Source organism: Dicentrarchus labrax, unplaced genomic scaffold (genome assembly GCF_905237075.1).
Source record: "Dicentrarchus labrax unplaced genomic scaffold, dlabrax2021, whole genome shotgun sequence".
NCBI classification, from domain to species: Eukaryota; Metazoa; Chordata; class Actinopteri; family Moronidae; genus Dicentrarchus; species Dicentrarchus labrax.
In genome coordinates, this window is record NW_026136702.1 from 2,248,237 (window position 1) to 2,271,211 (window position 22,975).

Genomic DNA, 22,975 nt, shown 5'->3' on the forward strand with positions numbered 1-22,975 from the left:
GTTTTTGACTCATCTGACATAATAATAATAATAATAATAATAATAATAATAATAATAATAATAATAAGCAACATGATAGACAAAAAGTAATTAAATATAAAAATAATGAATACCAAAATAAAATAATAAAAGCAGAATAGAAGCCATAAAATAAAAATTTGAGAATAAAAATAAACTAAATAAATACTCACATTCACCTGCAGTCACCAGTTAACCTATCAGTGTTTCCCAACCTGGGGGTAGGGACCCCAACTACTGGGCGCCAACGCTTCACAGGAGGTCATGATTGGTTTTAAAGGGTGTAATAAAACATAAATATTATACACTGTAGGCCTATATCTCAGCATTTCAATCATTTCTGAAAACTAAATGAAATATTAATTTGTACTCTGATAAACAGCCTCGTCCAAGTTCAAACAACCAAAGAACTAACAGCACAATGACTAATCAGGGAGAAAAAACACTGAAATTGTCAAAAAAAACAACAACTATTAAATAATTAAAAATACAAAACGAGAGAAGATTGTAAAAAAAGTTCTAAATATCCATAAAAGTCACGTAGTCAGGGGTTGTCAGTTTACACAAAGATAGAAAAAGGGTACCTGCATTGGATAACACATGAATACTAATAGTATAAGAGTGAAAATGTACTTAGAAGTGGCCTTTTAATGATGCATTGACCTTATGAATGGGCCTAAATATACATTTTTGAGATGCTTCACTGACTAAATCCCTAATAGCAACAGCGAGTGTCCAATGGCTGAAGTACCTCTCAGATGGGAAACTATACAAATGTGAAGTAGAGTAAAAGGCCATGTTAAAGTGCCCTCTAACAACCCAGTAAAAAGCAGAAAGGTGAGGGATAGTCTGTGTAAAAAAGGTGGTCAGCGAGTGGCGCTCACGCTCCAGAGATCAACACAACTCATCCGTGTACAGGCAGAAAGTGGAAATGACTCCAATGTCACCAACTTCAAGAGAAAAAGCAAACTTTCTAAACAAAGAATATCAAAGCAACCACAAACGAACATGAAGGAACTGTGCCTCAGAGTTGGATTCTGTTGTTTTTCACATCGACCCAGTGACCTATAATGAACGCCCTTCGTTCTGGGAATAAACACTTTTCCGACGCTCTCCAAGTAGAAACCCTCCAAGCCGGCTTATTAACACAGTAAACACATTTATTGAGAAGAGAGAAGCATCAATGGGAGAATGCATCGGTGGCTGCAGCACTTATAGGTCCTGGATCCTGAGGGTGGACCTTCACACACACACAAACGCAAGCAAGCAAAACTGTCCGAGAGAGAAGGCGGTTCACCCTGCAGTCCACTCAGAAAGAAAGTTTATACAATGCAGGCTGGGACAGAGAGGAGCACCGTTTACATTAAAGCTTTAATCAATCATCATATCTGATTCTGAACAGAAAAGTTAACTTAAAGTCATTTAGCAAGAGTTGGCACCTTTGATTAAAAATGGTAGAAAAAGCTGCGTAAAAACAAGAAGAGCTGATATTTTTGGATGTTTGGTTGCAAGAAAAAGCCTCAAGTTATCACCCACAGTATTAAAGACATGTAGGCCTGAAACATTTTTGCATATTGTTGTCTCGGGTGGGGCTCATAAATATTTGAACTATTCTCTAAATCCTCGTAAACTTCACATATTATCTCAATTTCTATCTTATGGGATAACCTGTTACTACAGGATTGGTACGTGGTTGTAATGTTGTTTCCATATATTATATAAAACCCTTCACAGCTGTCATGTGAGGACATCTTAACTCATATATAATATGGTGTTTATTTTAAACTACTGAAGGATTGACTTCTACAGGTTGCAGCAGCTATCCGTAAATCCATCTCTAAGTTTGTGTGTAAAGTTCTTAGTAACTGCTCGCTAGTTTAAAGCTGCAGTAGGTCATTTTTATGAAAAAACTTTCACAATATCCTGACAGTAGAACATGAGACAGATAATCTGTGAAAACATCTGGTTCCTCTGACTCTAATGGCATTTACAAGGGCTGTAACAAAACTGCCAAAAATATTTTTAGGGGGGCAAGTGATATATTAAACTTAAGTGCTGATACTTTCTAAAGGCAGGTTTTACTTTGATTTATTCATATATGCAAAAAGGGACAGAAACAGTAGTATTCATACGATTTAGAATGACTGGCAAATATATATAGGTTTATTGTTTTATTTCTGTTTAAATCTTCCCAGTTTACATAATTATTAAACATAATACTGAAGTGTCAGGTCAGATAGATACCCGTTTTACTTTAAATGAGACACATCTTTGTAAGCTAACTTTATCTTTGTGTAGTTTCTCTGGCTCAACCCATTTTAATTTAGCGATGTGTAAATTTCCACTTTACAAACAATAAACTAGGCCAAGTTTGAATTTATGAACAGCTGGTGCCAACCATCCCCAAATATAAAGATGGAAGATGACAGCTCCCCAAAAGTGAAGCCAAAACATCTGGATCGCCTCCTGGTGGCTGACTGCAGGATAGGTCATAAAACCTGCTGCCTCTATGTGAGCTAAATATACTTAAATACATTCTTCCCAAAGATGGTTTCTGTCATTTTAGGTAGTTCTTATCACGCTGATGTTTGTTCAAGTGGTTCTTTTTCTGACAAGTTTGGTTTAAATTTGTTTTTTTAAGCTACAAAAAGCGGGTTTCACATCATGATTGACAGTTGAGCCCAACCCCGATCACTACTGCACAGACTCTGGCTCCGAATAACGTCACCAGGATATTTTGGCTTCATTTTTTGTACAGAGGGAGGAAGTCTTTTATACGTCGATGGTGCCAACGGCTGCAACCCTTTCTTGTACCATTTCAATCGATCATGAAAGCTGATATTTGCAAGTATTTTTAAAGACTTAACGGACTGTGATTGTGCAGCTAAAATGATGTGCTTTGCTCATACGTGTGCCTGATGGAACAGTGTGCTTCAATCAGCCTTTTCTGGGAGAGAGACAGCGTTTAAAAGCGGAGGAATGTGCTTTGTTGTGCCGGGAAATGAAGCGGCGCTGACTGTGCTTCATGTTGTGCATTAGATGTACAGTTGTGGGTCACCTTAGCCAGCTGATTCTGATGAAAGTGTGCATTCGATTCTTTGGACGTTGGATATATGAAATTCATTTCTAAAATGAGATCCCTCCTCTTCTCTCTCAAAAACCTTCTTAAGGTGATAAAAGGATTACACGTTATTGCAGGATAACAAAATTAAAACGAAAAAAGAAAGCTATCGGTTGATAAAATGTTTGCACAGACTAGATCATCTCTATTTTAGAGATATAGAATCATAAACTCTGGATAATATATATTTTAAAAATGGATAATAGACCTCTTCAGTTCCTGATGAAGACCTCAGCCTCAGTCCTAACTTACAGTATGTTTTGGCATGCCACACTATAAAATAATGGGGTTTTCATAAGGCAAAAAACATGACCTTCAAACTTTAAAATAATACAGTTCCAGGTCCAAAATGTGTCCACTGAACAGCATTTCACTCATTTGTGTTCACCCCACACAACGCACAGCACCTTGTGTGGTTGGATTTGCAGGTCAAACAATTGGAGACAGACTTTGTGGGCCAACAGAGTCTTGAAATAAAAAACAAAACCTGTGTATCGTGGCCACTGTCACAGTGTCACTTAAGTCAGCCTCTCATTCTTAAACATCTCTCCTGATCTGCTCTTCTATCGAGAACATCACAAATCAATAATGTAGCTTCCAAAACCACAGAAATAATATGAACTTCCTAAAATGTAGCATTTCTCTTAAAACTGCAATGTCGTATTTTTTTGTATGACAGCGTACAACAATTTTGTACAGGAACAATGATTAAAAATGGTTATAAAAGAAGGTACTTTTGAGGCAAAAAGTCTTTTTGACGAAGAGACTGACTTGGGTTTTGTGCTCCTTTGGTAGTAAACTGCATCCTCAACTCGAGTTGGACAGCAGGAGAGAGTTATGGCCTGTCAAGAGCCCTGCAGCTTAAAAGTAGCTCTTATTTTGTCCTTTTCAGTCCTCTCTTTTGTGCAATTTTCTTTTGCCTTCAGTCCAGGTTTGGTTTATGGTTTGCTGCTGAATGATCCGCGGGTTTATGTATCACGTGATCAGACAGCAGTTGATGCAGCGAGGTCTCAGTCTTCTCTTCAGAGCTCCCTTTTTCTTCTTGGGAGCCAGGATTGCAATGATGGCCTCGTCGAACACCGTCTTCAGGCCCTTCTGGGTCAAAGCTGAACACTCCACATAGCAACATGCACCAATCTGACGAGAGAAAAGGAAACACACGGACCATCAGTAAAGAACTTCCAGTACAATATGATGGTGTAGTAGCAGTTACTATAGTGAGATTGTAGACATGCTCTCTTAATATCACTTTCAGAACGTCATCGAATTGGCACCGTAGTATCGGTTCTCGTGATATCCCTACTCTCAATCCATTATTTTCGGGGGTGGGAGGGACATATGCTTCTGTTTTAATAATAAAATGATTTAATAGAGCTGTAAGTCAGGAAGTCAGAACTCCCACGTCTTCTCAACTTCAGCTGTCCAGCCTGACGGCTGCAGGGCTTTCTTTGACTCGGATGCTGTAGGTTTTTCCATGTTTTATGTTGTTTTTAGTGTTAATTGTGTTGTTTAGCCTGCTGAACTTAGCTATTACTTGTCCAACCAACAGAGTCCAGAACATAAAACCCCCTGTAAAATGTGACTGAATAGTGTTTTCTTCTCTGATTTCTTCAGGATGGCATATATAACAGTCAAAATGACTTTACATTATGTATAGTTTGTTCAGATGACATTACTGGGTGACATTTTTTAAAGATCCCCTCCAGTCAAACAGTCTTCTGATGCATTTCTTTGCGCAAAAAAGTTATAATTTCCACATTAAATTACTTAAAAAGGCTTCAAGTTTTTACATCACACTTGTTATAAGTTGCATCCTGGACCAGGATTGACTCCCATTACTGCAAATCATGCTCACTGAAATCATATTTTCACGAGTGCCATGAGCACAGAGAAACGTTTCACTTTCAGCAGACTGACTGAGTCTTAATGCTATGATTGTATGTGACCAGCAGTGTAATTATATATCATTTGCTTTGGCTTTGGTTGATATTATGGGGTAACTTTAGCTGCTAATGGTGAGTAGTGAGCAGAGCTAATATGGGGAGGATCATTGTTTTTATGGAGTCGACTCAACCGCAGAAAAACAATCCGCTGTGTAACATGTTGTACAAGAAATACCTCAACACAAAAAGACCTTTCAGACATGCACCTCGTTATAGAAGTGTGATGGTAATTTTACATGTTAATCTTGTGTCTAAATTGTAAATCGTCATGTCTCTGTAAAGACATTTACAGACACCTCTGACTGACTGACATGGTCTTTGACTAACTGGCAGCTAAATATACCTTTAATGTCTGAGTAGGAGTTGGCTTTCCGAGCAGGAACGCTCTGCTGTCGGTTGTAGTTTTAACTGATTAGACTGACCAACATAGATTTTATCTGTCCTCTCTCATGTCACAGAGCTAACCACTTTAAATACCCAGCCCAGCTATCTATGAAAAATCTTTCTTGTCACTGTGTGCTACCACCACCAGCCGGATAGCTTAGCTTAGCATAGGACTGAAAACAGGGGAACGTTTTCTTGGCCTTGACTTTCTGGGTGAGAAATTGTCCAGCAGTCATTCTTACACTTCGGTTTTGGTACGGATTAAACAGATGTTCATTAGTGAGCTTTAGAGGAGCTGGTAGGCAGATTGTGTTACCTTTGGAGTCAGACCAGCTGTTTCCAGCCTTTTGCTAAGCTAAGCTAACTGGCTGCTGGCTATATAGTAGCTCATATTTAGCATCCAGATATGACAGTGGTAACGATCTTTTCATCGAAATCTCAGCAAGAAAGCGAGAAAACTGATTTCCTAAATGTTTCTATCATGCAGATGTGTTTATTGAGTTCTGTAAATACCGTCAGAACAGCGGTAACACTGGTTAAACAACCTCCTGGGGGTTTTCAATGATTGCCGGGTATGGATGCTCAGATCTGTGACTCCAGTGTAATGTAATACAAACAGAGGAGGCACATTTCATGATTCAAATCTAGCAGATTTATATTAAAAAAAACAACCTACTCTATCCAACTGAAGCAGTTTTTAAGGATTTCGAAGGTTGACAGGTCATCCACAACAACAGACTTGTAGGTAATAATGTAAATACTGCTCACATTGAAGGAAATCGCTGCAACTTGAGTGATTTATCATATACGGAACCCTGTGGCCTCAGATAGACTCCATGACTCCCACAATACATGAATACCACCTAGGATCCTATCCTTCGTTGCCAAAACTGCACAGATATCAACTTTTAAATGAGTCAAGATTGTAAATTTTGAACTGGTTGACTTTTATTCGTGGTTTCTGCCTGACACGAGCGATTAATCACAGACCACATTTGGTATCTACGTCAGACGTCCTTGAGCTCCTCTGGACATCCTTGTTGACCCAGAATGTATTCCTGGATTCATTTGGAGGCAAAGAATGTACAGAGGTCTGATTCCAGGCGTTTCTCTGAAGAAATTAAATTCCTACAGAGACATTCCTGGGTCGAATCAACACGCAGGAATCTAACTGGACCTGACAGCTACTGTCAACGCTGAAAGTGAAAATGTGAGCTTCTACTCTTTCACCGGCTACGTATTAGTTTACTTCTGCAGCATACAAACCTCCTTCGCTAGTTTCTGTCCCTGCTCAGTGGCGATGGGCTTCTCCTTCATGTCATTCAGTTTGGCAATGGTCTTGGGGTCGTCGCGAAGGTCAATCTGAAAGAGAAAAGCGACACTTCCTCTCAGCTAAATCAACAGGACTATTACCGTTATAACATGGATATTAATTAAAAATGTCCTTATTGACTTCTCTCATTTGTCAACATCAATTCAGGCATTGCTGCACTTGTCTCCAGGCCTCTAAACATAGCCATAAGAGCTGAACTGTTAAAACCGTTTTCTCATTTTGAAACACAGCCATGTTGGCCCACACTTCCTGCTCTTGTGCAAAGCGATTTCACAGCCAACCACAAGGTTCCTCACTCTTTTTTTATTCATTGCAATGCTCAGCACACACAAAACTCAGCCCCCAACCCACTCCCCATTCTCTGTAATAACCAATTATGATAAATGCATCCACCTGCACAATCTCACTGGGAGCAACCTTCATTAACCCTTTTCTTGATTGGTGTAATTTTGCGTCAGCGTGGCTCACTGTTATGAAGCTTGTGTGCACATATCAGCATCCAGCCGAGGAGCAGCGAGTGAGTTATGACAGGAACTGATAAAAGGGCAGTAAACATCAGCTGACACAAGATAAATCAGACACCCACTCCATCCTCCTCATCACTGCTGGGCCTTGGCTGCGCTGGCATTTGGTTGCCAGGGAACACGGACCAAAAATCACCCACAAGTCAGCGCTCGTTTTTTAAAAGGACATATGGCAGTGGGTTTTAAGGCTTAAGAAATACGCTAATACTTAGGATTAGTGTCATCTCTTAACATCTACGTTAGTTAAGTGATGCCTCTATTGAAGATCACAAGACATTAGCCCAGCTTTAGCATCTTTGCACAAGGTAATTGCTGGTTTAAAATCTTCTGATTTAATGATTAACTTCAAGGCAGGGAGGGCTGCAGCACAACCACAGACCCTTTATCCCCACATGAGTCAGAGCAGCCAGGTTTGTGGTCGATGTTTCAAATCTTCTGTGCCAAGACTCAAAGTTCTGCGGTATCTAAGTAATTTTTTTATCACGTCTTCTAACGAAGGATGCACTAATTTACATTTTTAAATTAACAATGGAAAACATGGCTGTGTGTAATTTGAAAAGGTAGTAAGATAGTCAGAAAATTATCACCTGATTCTGCACTTCCCATCAGCTCTGTGAAACATTTTAGCATATTTCAGAGCAGAACATGACTTTTTTGGTTCACTCTCTCTGCTCTCATCAAGCTCGTTTCCAGCTGCAGCAGGCAGCTGTTTGCAATGAAGATGTATGAAAAACCCACTGTAACCCACAACAGACCAGGAATGTCATGAGAACCTTGGTAAGTTGGTACCAAGTTGATGCCAAAGTTTCGAAACCTTAACGGTACTCAGTAGGCATTTGTGCCTACAAATATTCTAGTCTGCCGGAGGAAGAAGTGCAGCTGTACAGGTGATTTCACTCAGGTCCTATGTTAGATTTAGATTAGAGAAGTTTTGAAAAGTTTGTAAATGTTTTTCTGGCAGAATAAAACCAAACCAAATCCCAGATTGTGTGTCAGCTGTTAGGCCATTTCATCGCTGTTTCCTGTCCACTGGGTCAGTTTTAGATTTCTATTGCCACCTAAAATCAGTGGTGGTACACGGTGCTCATATTGTAGTTCTCTAGCTTGAATTTTTGCACAAATATACACTCCAGAAATGTTTGCGCTCTCCGATGTACGTCGTATTACAGAGGAGATGTGGGAACTTACAAAGTATGCAAGTGTCTTCCTCAGTGTCAGTTTTGTAGAGCACTTTATGCCATATCTCTGATTCAAACCAAAGCCAGCACAATATATTATGTGCTTTGTTAAATTCACATTACTGCTGAAAGCTTTTTCAACATTAACAAGTAGCAAAAATAGCCATCTTGTTGCAAAGGACAAACAAATTGCAGAAGTGACACATTTTCTTACTGTAACCTAGAATATCCAAGCACATATATGAATACAAATATATACATATAAGCAGCCATTAGGCGCTGAGCGTGAAGGCCTGTGGTGTGAGCACAGCATTAGAACCCACTAACCTGGGTGCCAATGAGCAGGTAGGGGACACTGGGCGCGTACTCCTGCAACTCCGGCACCCATTCTTCGCGCACATTCTGGAAACTGGCAGGGTTAACCACCGAGAAGCAGATGAGGAAGACATCGGTCATTGGGTAGGACAACGGCCTGAGGCGGTCGTAGTCCTCCTGGAAGAAGATACAGACAGTGTTGGTTAACATATGAGGATGAGAGGTCAGGAATGGCGGGGGATGAAGGAACCAATGAGTGGACGTGATTCATTTCCTTTTCTTAACATATGAGAAATTATAGTGATTAATTATTAAGGTGTGTAAAAAAGAAATGCAGGCTCCTCAGTGGAGCCAGGAGAGATAACTTTACACTGTGCTTGGCCGTTTCATACGATTGATGTTGATGATACACTTGGAAATGAGTTATTAAGAGGAAGGAACGAGAAGATGAAGATATAAGAGTTGCTTCCTTTCTGACAGAGCCAATTAAGGATTATTTTACATTTGCAGTCCTTTAATGCGAGCTGAGCACAAGGCATTGGCACAAGACGCTGAAAACCAGACACACTGCCATCTCAGATATTTGTGTGGTGTAAATGGCTAATTCACAGAGGCAAGACTGTGCTTTGTACGCCAGATCAAGTGCTCTCTTGTCCTCGCCCCAAGATAAACCCTTTTGACAGAGTGTCTGACTCACACACAAATGAATATTCATGACCCATCTCACTTCTTCTTCTGATGGCCCACATAAGGATGGGTCGAAGACACAGGCGATCAATGTATCACCAGTAATTAGATATGACTCAACCAGACCAATTCGAACCAAGAGAATCAATCTCACTCTCTTGTCTGGGGAATTTATTGTCCTCATCCCTGAAATCAACGCATATCGGATGCAACGTCCTGCTGTGCCGGAGATAGTTGCAATGGGACAACCGAGCCTGACAGTTTTTCATTCTGAAGCCTTCAGCGAGTCCCTTCCTCTGCCAAACACACACAGCACAGTCTGGTACAATCACACTGCTACGACTCCACAGACAGAGTCCTTCTCACACAAATGCATTAAGGGAAATGGTTATGCAAATGACTGTCAGAGGATTCTCCAAACAGCAGTACATCAGCCAGGCAAGTGTGTCATCTTCTGTTGCCTGTGTAATGAATTTAAGATATACTGACTTTATATCAGATTGGAGTAGATGATGAAAACTGCATACAAATCTTCACGCCTGCGCTCGTGTTGTAAATGTCTCAACTACGCTTCACTGGAGTGGGTCAAGTGGGTATAATTCAAAAAATGTAGGAGTTGTTCATCCTTGTATTTCCAAATGAGTGTGGTATTTCACAGGTTTTCACAGACCTGGATAATGCAGGAACTTTTAAATCATTCTTTGCAGATGCTTGGAACTTCTTGGAGCACCAGACGGTCGGAGATTATCACAGGAGATGATTGAGCATCATTTAAGCAACTTAACAGCTTACCTGACACTATCTCAATTTCCTGATGTGATAAATCAGTTATGAATGGAAACCATCTGGTGGTCCATCAAGTCGAGACAAACGGTAAGGATGATTCACAGACACTATGAGACAAAAGCATCTGATACACTGGATGTACATGGGATGGACAATATCACAACATATACAGTGAGACACACACAGATTTGGGTGTTCTGTTTATACCGTAGTGTGGCTTTATGGAAATATTGGACTTTTACCAGGTTTACCATAACTTATTAAGCCTTTAATTCACAGGATTAGGTCCAAACAGACAATCTTATCCAGCTATTCTATCCTTAAACTAGAAAAGGTATCACATTGTGATATACACTCTATGTTAGCACTGTGATAAAATACATGTACATATACCCTGATAGAGGGTTTTATCTATACCACCCACCCCTCAACAAAATGTTCTACCAATGGTATGTTTTCTATCATTAATATATTCTGAAATATAGCAGAACAGAGGATGTTTCCTAATGACTTTGTTGATCTTTTGACTTTTTAACATCACCATGAGGTCGACATTTTCCGTCTTAAGTCTCGGTAACTATTGGAGGGATTCCCATTCAATTTGGTACAGACATTCATGTTATCACCAACTTTGGTTATCCCTTCACTTTTCTTTTAGGTCAATAAATAAATGTGTCCAGTACTTTGGTTTATGACCAAATGCCTGAAGAGTTAAAGACGCTTTTGCTGCTTAGCAAATATTAGCATGCCAATAAGACGGTGAACATGGTAAACATTATAGGCTTCTTGTTATCAGAATGTTAGCATTGTTATTGGGAGCATGTTAGCATGCTGACATTAGGATTTAGCTTAAGTGCTGCCTCACGGAGATGCTGGAAAGCTGATTTTCTGGTTTGGTCAGACTACAGTTCCAAGAATTAAACTTTAACACTCAATTGATTAAGTTTTTATAGATAGGAATGTCTGTTTTGGGCTAAATAAACAAAGTCAACACCTGAAACATATCGAGATGTATCACATTGATGCAACAATGAATGCAATATTGCTATGAAGCAGTGTTGCTCATTGATTTGCAATACAACCAGAAATATTTAAAGTTATAATATGTAACATTTCTGAATTAAAATGTCTATAAACTCCAGAACTATGTTATATCTGCTGTTGAGTTGTGTATCTCGAATCAACAATGTTTAAACCCAGAGAAATCTGTCATTTTATTCAGGTAACTCTGCGACGCTGCGATGCTGTAGTGTGGTGTAGTGATAACTACATCAGTATAAACAGAATAGTAAAATCTATAACAGCCAAACTCCAGCTCATTTTACCCTCTTTGGAAGAACATGTAACAGCACGCACTGCTTTTGCATTCTCATACATTCTGTCCTTCCCTCTGCCCCCACAGACACACTATATCTGGCACATGGGATCAAGTACACTGTGTGTGTGTTTGTGTGTGTCTCTGTGTGCTCGTGACCTTTGCTTGCACAAGTGAATCCTCCGATCCCCCGGTGAGCCACAGACATAAAGGAACACAGTGTAAGCCACTCAGCAGTTTACTGTAAACAGGCTCCGAGCTTCTCCGAGGCCCATCTATGCCTCTCTCACACTGTTTCCTCAGTGCACCCCTGACACATTACCAAAGACAGTATGCCCACTAGCCTCTCAGAGCGCATACAGCGAGACACAGACAGTGTGTTTACTCCTACGTAGCTCCAGTGCTCAGCGCGGGTCCAGAAGTGTTTACACTCACGCTGCTGTTAAGGCGATAAAAGTTTCCAGCAGAAGTATGTCGCACAGTTTTACTGGTTCAGTTCAACAGTTCAGGAGTACATCACTGAGACGTTGCATAACTGTCTTTCCAAGGTAGCCAGGAGTGTACAGTAAATATTATGATGAGTGGAAAGGGAGGAAAGGAATGAGAGGGGGAAAAAGGGAAGCAAGAGTGTGATCTATTAACAGCAGCTTCTCTCCATACATGTCCATACATTTCTATCAGGGTGAGACTTGGCGTCTTCATTTGGTGTGAGCTTCATCGTGTGACTGTGCTCTGTTGACTCAGTGACATATGAGTGCTATGATATCGGTGAGTCACCTCCCCCCTCCTCCTTCTACCGCTCTCTCTTTTCTATCTTTCTCCTTTTCTACTCCTATCGCCTCCTCGGGGGCCGTATAAACTGACTGTGTCAACAGAGTCAGAGATGCCTGCTCTAACATGGCCGCCGGGTGGGAACGCATGCCCAGACATAGACGCTTCTGTTCTCTGAATTCTGTCTCAAATCTGCACATTTTGCAGAACTGGATTTAACCTCAGGAATTATAAAAAAGCTATTTATGCTCACTTCTGTTTTTACTGGTCCTTCAATGGTGATTAACGATCATTAATCATAAGCTCGAGCGCTGATGCACTCTGTCTATTCATGCCTGCACGGTGCTGGGAACATCCTGCCATACTCCATTCAGAAATCTGACGGTTTAATGTTGCCTTTAATGGAAGTTAATGGCAGTGGTAAAACATAAATAAAGACCTCCTATGAATCATTTGAAGGATCTCTTTATACACTGGCTAATTCTAAAATCAAGATATGCTAATTCAAAAGTGCTGAAATTATTATTTGACTAATCAGTTAAATTACAGAATCACCAGAAAGGAATTCCACTGATTTTACCTATAAAGTTTACTAACCATGGTAAGTGCTACAGTATAAAACAGCTGTATAATGTATTCTGTGACTCTGGAGGAGTCTCGGCTCTCGGCTTCAGCTTAGAGACTACAACATTTTAAAAGGATCAGGTTTAGGGCTGCCCCCTGACAGTCGGCTTAACTGTTAGTTGAGGAGAAAAGTCTTAGTCGACGCACTTTTCATTAGTCGGATAGTCGTAGAAAAACAAAAACCTTTTCTCAAATTCACTCGGGGCTGAGGGATACAAATATGTGAAGTTTCTTTAGTCTCTTTAAACAGCATAGGGTGCAATCTACCTTTGACTTTGTTTGTTCAGCATCCTACGTCACTTAGTAGCAGTTTAAACTTATAAATAAAACAGATTCTCTAATTTGTTAAAGAAAATAAAGGAGAAAATCAATTTTGTACATTTCTGTCTCAGAAATAAAGGAATCTTTTTCGGTCATAATTTGTTATAAAGACAAATAAAATAAGATAAAATCATATTGTTAACTGTATCGAACCGGGAGTATCATTACATCCCTAATAGGTACAGCTTGTGTTACAAACCGGGACATGGAGTTTGAAAAATGAATATTTACCTAGCAGGAAATATGCCATTGGTTGCATCATCAAGTGTAGGATCCGGTATCTTTACAGTCTGACCCATATTAGGGACTGAAAATCAGGACGTCTTTCTTTTGCTGCATCGATTTTAACCATTCTTTTTAAAATCTGTCTCTCATGAGTCTGCCAACTTTATGGAAGTGCAATACTAAATCAATGGAGTGATTTCTTTAGCTCCTATTGACAGTCTGGTTCCTCCCACTTCCTGTGCATTACGTATTCACCCTGTTGCCTTTATGTGCCTGCCAGGTACAGAGCACGGATCAGACAACACACAAGGCAGCTTGTTTATATTTTGTAATTAAATCTGGAAGAATACCACTTGGATCCAGGTTTGTTGTGTGTCACTTTTTGATTAAGCTCATTTTATTTGCATAATAGCAGCATAATACCATCAGAGAAATGTGCAGAAGCCAACCGAAGAACAGGTTGTACTGTGTTTTTGGTATAAATTACCAAACAAGTTTGAAATAACCTCAAAGTAACTGTGGAACATGGAGCCTTCGGGCCCCACTGAAGGTGTGGAGCCCTGGAGCATTTGCCTTCTTTGAATTACTGTTTGGTTTTTCACCTTGTGACGACATTCTTTGCTATTTTTTAGTCAGAAAAATGAATCTATTCATTGAAAAAACTCACTCCTGAATGAAAATAGTTGTAGGTAGTTCCCTCCCTACAGGGGAAAAGCGAGCAGCAGGTTTTCCTCTAACGTGTAAAATCTCGAGTTGAAAGTGTGAGCTGAGGCGAAGTATTCCTGTTGGTCTGTGTGAAGGCAGCTGAGTGGTGACAGGCTCCCAGCTGGGTACAACCATTTCCAGTTTCACCCTCCCTAACAACCCTCACCCCCATCCCCACCTGCCACCCTCCCATCCCCTCTGGGACGTCTGAGGGTCACTGGGCCAGTTTGGGTTGCTGAGTCAAAAAGGACTCATCAGACTGTACCAAAGAGTAAGCAGAGAGAGGGGGGGTCATAATGGGTGAAGTGAAGTGGTAAAAGTGATTACAGGATGTGCAGTTGAGTGTGGGAGTATTTGAAGGGCTGCAAAATGAGAACAATCCCAACAACAAAGCGTGGGTTAATAGGGCAGCAGGACACGGATCCCACAGGGTCGCAAACTCCTGAGTTCCTCTCCCTAAAGCGTTTCCATGGGTACCACAGCACTTAGTATCCACTTCCTGTTTCCTCCTGCTTCTCCTCGGGCAGCGATGCTAGACTTTCTTGAGTGCAGAACGAGCAGCATGAGAATTAATGAATAAGTAAAGACTTTCTCCTCTGTTCCCCCGTCGCATTCAGCAAAACAGACTTCACAGGCCTTCCATATGGAATAATTCAATAGGCAGCGGCTGGAGGGGGCAGCAACGTGGCAGCAGCGTGCAGACAATAGCGAGGAGGGAGTATCAACAGCAGACAGAGCACAGAGGCGCTCAGCTCAATGCCGAGCCGTGATTATGAGGCCTTGACATGTCACACCGATGTGGCAGCGTGGAATCTCATCGGATGAGGGCACGGCGGCGGCGTTTATCTGTAATGCTGCCGATGCCCTTCTGCTACAGCGAAGCATTGTGGGAGCCCCAGCCATGCCGGGAATATAAATATAACAGGGAGCCTTGAAGCCAGTTGAACATGTGTAGCGCAGGCCAGAGGTGGAGAGGATGAGGGGAGAGTTTTGAATTAAAGAGAGAAGAGAAAGGAAAATGAAACTGAGAGGAGTGAATTTATCCCCCCCTCATCTGTCTCTCTCTCTTCCTCTTTCTGTCTTCCTTTCACTCTCTTCTCTCCCTCGCTCTTTGGGGCGCCGGGTCTTTGATCAGATGCTGAAGCTATAAACATTACCAGCTGGCCTTGTGCTCCACATAAAGAGGTCAGCAGAGTCGGGGGGCGGGGGTTTTGGCAGGGTTTTCTTTTTTTTGAAGAGCGGTAACTCTACTCTCGGTGGCCGGCAGCAACAACCCACGGCAGACATCTGGGAGAACTTCTCCATTTCAGAGACACTCTGAATCAGCTAAAAACAAACCCTCCTCTGACACACACACACACACACACACACACACACACACAACCTATCAAACACACCAGAATAGACAATAAGGTTGTGTTCCTCCTTTCTACAACAGAGTAGTAACACTTCTACCATCTGTTTTCTCAGGAAGAAAGACAGCCACAGGTAGTTGTTTGGGTGGGAAGAAGGAGGGAGGGTGGCTGTGATTTGCTATTCCTGGACTCGTGCATTTAGCATTCATGAATGAGCAGAACAGGGAAATGGCCGAATTTCCCCGGGCTGACCTTTCAGTCTTGAGTTTTTGTCTTTCCGATAAACGGATCAGATTTCAGATTGTGACTCAGTCTGACTTCACGCAGTTAAATCTGGCCCAGAGGAAAGCGTTAACTATTCAACATTTGACGTGTACAGTTTTAGGTCGCTGGAGGTCAAAGGTCTCGGGGAAAAGAATGGGTTCACTACTGCTGACAAATCTCACAGTGCGGAGTCCAAACCCTTAAAGGCACCCTGTGGAGTTTCTTGTAAACAAACAAAAGTTTTGTTTATGGTCACAGTTTCTCACTTAAATGCACTGTGTGTCATCAGTGTTAAAACCGAGGCGAGCAAACGCACAATGCAAACAAAGCAGGGGCCCGCTCTTAAAAACATTGCTTCTAGTGGTCAAAAACTCCACAGGGGAGCTTTAATATTTCTATTTTTAACATTAAAATATCGGGATTAATGGGCCCTTTAAAATGTGTATAATATTGAGTATGTAATTTAGAGTATGTAATTTTCCAGGATCTTTCCAGGTGTTTTTCTTTAAAAAAACAAGACAACACTTGTTTAAAAATTGTCATAGAAGTTGCAGTTTCAGACAAATTGACTCTAGTTTACTACAATTTTCCTCTAATTGTAACATTAGTGTGGCCATAGTCTAAAAGTATCAGTACAAATCAAGTAGAATAGATTTTATTTTACAGAAAATCCATCTTCTGGAAAGTTAAAGTGAAAATAACTGTGCATGTATTTATCAACCACAGCAACAAATGTGCATTTGATCATTATTAGGCTGTATGCACGGAGATGTGAGAATTTTTCCTCGCTGCTCTGGAAAAAATAGACATGATGCCAAAAAGATCACTGCAAGTCAGTTCCACTTTGCATCTGGTAAACCTGCTTTGAAGTGTTGTACAGTTCAAAGAGTTTCAAACTAAGCACGTACACAGGTTTATGTAGGCGACCTGGGTGAGGGGCTAAAATATAATTAATAATATCCAGGACAACATAGATTATTTGCAGGATAGTTGCTAATTTCTATCAATTTCCAGGTGAAAAGTTGCCTCTAAATTTCCAGGAAAGTCTGAATTATTTGTCAGCAACAGTTAATCCATTCTTCAGATCGACTAATCGGTTACTTGAACTAATAATTTCAGCTCTAGTCTAATCGCACAGAACAAATTATGATCATTTCTGCCCTCAGACTGCAGCGCTGGTGGCTTCACATGGCGTGCTGATGCTCTCGATGAGCCTGTCTGTGTCTGTGTGTTCACGCGGTTTCCTCTGCCTTTGTGTGTTTACACCGGCTCTTCTGCTGAGTGGAAACATTATTGTGTGTGTCTGTGTGTGTGTGTGTGTGTGTGTGTGTGTGTGTGTGTGTGTGTGTGTGTGTGTGTAGGCCACTGTGTTTTGCCTGTTCAGTACAGTTTTAACTCTTGCCCACTGAATGGCACATTGTAAAGAAAAAGCCCAGGCATTAGGCAGCCCTATTAACAAACCTGTGACATCACTACTGGACATTGGAGCCCTGTTCTCCACATAATAGAACTATTGAAGCCCCTCCACTACCACCACTGTCCGTGGCACACCAGACTCTGGCAGTAAACCCATGTGCGAAAGCCGTCACCTGTTGCAGCTTAGTGTCTGGCCTGAATGTGAAGCCTGTGGGCGTGTTAGAGGCATCAGTTATTGGTCCCGGGAGGCCGAGATAGAGACAGAGTGAGAGACAGAGAGAGAGTATGTGTGTGAGAGAGAGAGAGAGTGTGTCCTTGACATGCTTGGCACCTGGCCAGAGGGAAAAAATAAACTGTACCTGACCAGCTGTGTCATATAGTCCCAGCAAGTACTGCTTTCCACCGACGTTGACACTCACTGCAAGAAGATGACAAAGAGCAGTTGAGAGGAGGAAGGAGAGAGAGTGAGGGGTGGGGGAGCTGCCAGGGAGGGAGGAAGGGAGGGGAGTCAGGGTCCCCAACCCCTCTCTGCTATGAAGAAGGCAAACAAGTGGTTTTGATTATAGCAACAGATGCAAGCCAATGCAGTTGGAGCCAGAGAGGCAGAGGGAAACAGCTCAGGAAACGTTACAATCACACTCTAATCTGAGAACTGATTACCAAACAGCAGCAGTTCAACATGTCAGGCTGTTATTAATAGCTGCTGGTGATAGACAGAAGAGAGAGATTGTGCTCCTACCTGCATAATGATCAAAGACTGTGGGCACATACTCCTCTGGAAAGGCGTCATTGGCATAGCTCATCAGAAGACACGTTTTGCCCACTGCACCGTCTCCGACCACGACGCATTTTAACATGATAGTACCGGTTCCGTTAGCCATGATCCCGACCTTACCATCATCATCACCGGCCCCCCGACGCCCTGTTGTCCTGACCTCCTCCTCCTCCTCCTGCTGCTGCCGCTGCTGATGCTGCTGGGCGGTGATCCCCGCGCGGCGGGCATCACCAGCGTCGGAGGCGGACTGCGCGGCGCTCCGAGTCGGACTGGAACTGCATCTTTCTCCCCTCCTCCCCACCACCACCGGCGACAGTACTCCCAAATTTGGCCGTGAAGGAGTTTCCTTTCAACGGCTGACAAAAATTAACTGCACCCCGCCTCCCACTCAAAAGTCCTAACAGGTCTTAAACGGGTACTCTCCGATCAGGAAACCGTGTTTTCTACGAGAAGTACCGCCGCTGCCACTCCGCTGCCGCTGCCCGCTCCGTCGCGCCCGTTCCCCGGTGAGCCCCACGCCTGTGCTCCCGCTGCCTGGCGCACTGTGCTGCTGCTGCTGCTGCTGCTGCTGGTGGACAAGGTGGGTGCGCTTGCTGGAGAGGCGGAGCTTGCGTTTGAAACCAAGGGGCTCTCGATAAAGTGCACTCCGCCTGGTGGGGGTGTGTGGACCGAGGAGTGTAAGAAATTACATCATAAATATTAGGAAGAGTTTACACAAACAGGGGTCCTTAACAGGGATATTAGAGGGGCATTATGGGTAACCACACATGAAATTACAAAACATACTGAAGTATAAAGTTGCCAATAAGTACACACACCATTCACACTTTATTTATGATGATAATTAATTATTATTATTATAATTTCTTATTGAAACACATCAATATCATCACTTAAAGCACATATATATGTGCTGTTTATACACACTGACCTCATGCACATAAAAATACCTGCACAAAGACATTTATCCCAGCATCCTTTGCACTGTTGTTTTACTGTCTACAAATGTTATTGTTGTTGTTTATGTCTATATATACATACATTTGTATATAGTAGTTTAAGTCTGTTTTGTTGAGCTTGTTGTCCTGTTTATTTATGCTTATTCTGTATATGAGAGTCAAATTCATTGTATGTTCATACCTGGCCATACAGGAAAAGTCTAGGAACGTCATATTAAAACAGGGTGTAACATCTTAAGCCCACTATCACTCAGTCCTGAAATAAAGACAATATTATATTGATTTCACTTTGTCTAGACATGCATCTGTCCTACAGTCTGTAACCTGTAAGGACACACTCAGCTGTTTGTTGACACTGAAGTGCTATAACTGACTGTAAGTCATACACATTTAGGAAAGTTAGTGTGTGTGTTGTTCACATGACTTTATGGTTAATGAGATAAAGAGATGATCCACTGATACTGTGCTACTGTGTGTGTGTGTGTGTGTGTGTGTAGGATGGGATGTGTGAGGGAGCTGCAGATGGAGACGCCACAGGAAAGAAGGAGGGGAGATACAGAGATTTGACCTCTGCGGTGCCATTGGCCAGGTGTGGGCTGTCTCCTTGAATCAGTGCACACATAACCATCTTAATAAAGCACTACGAATGGAGAGGAAGGAGCATGCACACACACACACACACACACACACACACACACACACACACACACATTGTTATTTTCCTGTTTCACTTTCTCTCTCTGCTCTCCGTGGGAGAAATGGTCTTGAAGACAGCGCCCGGAGCACCAGGGGGTCCCGAAGTCAGTTCACAAATCCTTACATTTTACAGGGATTGTAAGGAAACAGCGCCTTCACCAGTACTTTACATAAAACTACTTCATGTAAATCTCTGAGTAAATGATTCAAATTCTGTGGCAAGAAAAAGCTATGAGTCTTTATAGTGTCACTGAGACTTATTCACCAACCACCTCTTTTAGTCATAGTAAGAAAAAATTTAATGAGAAGAATCTTTCTTTAAAAAATGGTTCAGCGAGTGACGTCACATGAGAGTTTGGTTTGTCTAGATGATAAATTCGGTGTCTCAGTCACAGAATATCTCGGTAGCTTCGTCTAAGTTTGATGTTATTTGTTAGCAATGTTCGGCCCTGAATCAGTCAGCGTTTAAACATCATGTTACATATTTCACTGATGATAATCAACTGAGTCACAGCTGACAGGAAACTGGGCTTCCTCTCATTACTGACAGCTGATTCTGTGAAAATAAAGACACCAGTAACAGCAGGCAAAGGGCCAAATGACAAAGTAAAATAACAGCAACTGAACTTACACACAATAAATAAATGGAGGAATAAAAAATAAATGATTGTGAAACTAATTAATCTAATTTCACCCACTTGCTGAATGCTGTCGTATAATTAATTCTATGTTTTAACACCAATTTCAGCACAGTCACACTGTTAACACTCTGCTTCTCTTTTCTCAGCCTTTCTCTCTGTTTCCTGGTTGAAACTGAACTCTATAGGCTGATCTCTTGGTTGATGGTCCCTAGACGGCTGTGAGCCGTCCAATCAGCTGCAGGGGGTGGGACCGCGGATTCTCCTGCTATCATCACATTTGACAGCTGCTGCAGCAGCTCACATGACCAAACAACAATTACCTCATACATGTAGTACTCCTGCTGAAGGTGTTGCATTGGAGACATTGCTCCCTGCTGGCTGGGCAGCAACAAGGGGGGGTGGGGGCTGTCAGCTGAAATGACAAAACTCAGCCTGCTGGGATGATGTCTGATGGATGCACCTTGCACTGATAGATACTATAAGAACATTATTCACTGTGATATTACTCCCACAGTGGTGTGTGGATGGATCAAAAAGGTGCAGTCAGTGAGGGTCAGAAGGCAAACAGCTACCAATCTGCTGAATATCCTCACAAAAACTTTATATCTACAGTAATATTTTACTGCCCTTTATAACATCAGTACATCAGTTTAATACTAGACCATGATTGTGTTTCAGTATCAACTTCATCACTGTACTCAGGCTGGACTCAAGTTCTATAAGTTATTTAATAATTCCATACAGTGAGATTGATGTATGTATTTATATTGATAGAGGAAATCCAGATTCTGTATTCTGATGTGAGGATGCATCCATAAAAAATGTATTCAGGATTTGAATATTTCCCTCACTGTGATATATGAATGTATGAAAAAATGTCTCTGCAGCGAGGATTTAAAGATCCAGTGTGCAGGAATATAGTAGCATATAGTGGGGTCAATTTGCAGATTGCAACTAACTGAACACCACTCGCATCTGTATTTGACGATCTGTGACTGAGAACAGGCTGTGAAGTGAACTATCTACAGACAGTGTTTGGTTTGTCCATTCTGGGCTACTGTAGAAACATGGCGGTTCAAGATGGACTCCATGTAGATAAAAACAGCTCATTCTGAGGTTAAAAAAACACAACGATTCTTATCTACAGGTGATTATACACTTATGAATATTTTCCTGTACTGACACATTATGTTTTATTGCTACAAGGATTTATTGTGTATCTATGTTAGTTAGTATTATTTATTGTGTCATGCACAAACAAGACACCAAAAATACAGTTGCAGTTATCAATAACTGCAATACCAGTTTGGTGCAGACATTCATGGTCTTTGTGGACTTTAGTGATCCCCTGATTTGTCATCCTAGAGCCATTATTGGCTCAAAATTAAAGAAAGAAGCAAAGTTTTTAAAAGACAGTGGTTGAAGTGGAGGTAGAGGAGAGGAGGAAGTGCAGTTATGAAACCATGAATTGATCTATAGAATTAAAAGTTGCATTTATTAAAGTTTTTCTTTTGAATTCCTTCGTTAAATGTGCTCAGTCTTTTCCCTGTCTTTCAAAAATGTCCTACAAAGAGTGTGTCATTTTTTTATACAAACAAAAATACTTTTTTCTGCAATAAAAAGTATTAAAGAAATAAATAAAATGTGGTCCAATGCTTTGGTTTATCCATCAAACAGCTTGGTTTTATTTGTATGAGCTTTACAGATTCACAGACCAGCTCTGTACACTCTTTATGATGTTTATGATCATCCAACTAAAGGAACTCATCAAAAAATGATGCTACAAAGTGTATCCATTAAACCATTAAATAATGAGCAATAAACCATGAAATGGACTTCATCTAAATCACACAACAAACAGAGCCCTTTGTCTTATTTCTAAATCTAACTTTAATTTTGAATACTGTGGTCCTTAAAAATGTCACCTTGCCCATCCACGTGTTTTATCTCCCAGAACATTCCTATTATAATCCTGTGGGGAGTTATCCATGTAAAACTCCCATTATTTTTAAGGACTCTTTTTTTGAAGGGCACGTATTGTGTTCACGCAGTGTATCAGGTTTATTAGGTTGCTATATAGCGCAGCTTTGGCGTATACCAGAAGACGTTGCAGCCCGGGAGTTCATTAGCGAGCTGCTGACCTTATTTCCCATGTGGATGACATTTAATATCAACTGTCTATTTCTGTGTGGAGCTAAGTTTAAAGGTGGAGGCTTCAATAAAATATATTGGTCTGCGGCATTCTGCATCGGCATATTCACCTGTAAACAATAATGTAAACACAATGAATGACTGCACGCTTTGTATATTCTCAACAGAGATGCTTGAATGGAAATGAAACTGTGTTTATGTGTATTTTATTCACGTTGAATGAACATGAATGAAAATAAACATATTCAACAGTATAGTGTTACATCAGTCTATTTGCAGAGGACTGCAGTCTGGCCAGAAATTGGTTTGCTGTTCTATTTTAGGAAAGGCAAACAAATGCAAGAGCTCTTCACTCCCATGTCTCCTATCCAGTTTCCAGATACTATCTTCCAGATCGTGGAGTACGCGCCTATGAGCACGCACACACACTTCCTCCCTGTCACTGACATCAATCACAGTCTGGACGTG

The 22,975-nt window shown here is 41.3% G+C and overlaps 1 protein-coding gene and 1 long non-coding RNA gene across 2 annotated transcripts; one reads left to right on the forward strand and one right to left on the reverse strand.

Annotated features, from left to right (window-relative positions):
- Positions 1–1,157: 1,157 nt before the first annotated feature.
- Positions 1,158–18,583, reverse strand: LOC127378769 (rho-related GTP-binding protein RhoQ). Its single transcript, XM_051428032.1, has 5 exons — positions 18,025–18,583; positions 17,645–17,703; positions 8,829–8,993; positions 6,733–6,828; positions 1,158–4,276 (listed from the first exon to the last, which is right to left on the reverse strand). Exons 1-5 carry the CDS (start codon positions 18,164–18,166, stop codon positions 4,115–4,117), a joined length of 624 nt encoding a protein of 207 aa, XP_051283992.1. The 5' UTR covers positions 18,167–18,583; the 3' UTR covers positions 1,158–4,114.
- A 102-nt stretch (positions 18,584–18,685) lies between these two features.
- Positions 18,686–21,885, forward strand: LOC127378809 (uncharacterized). Its single transcript, XR_007888176.1, has 2 exons — positions 18,686–19,608; positions 20,503–21,885. It is a non-coding gene; the product is annotated as an uncharacterized LOC127378809 (long non-coding RNA).
- Positions 21,886–22,975: the final 1,090 nt, after the last annotated feature.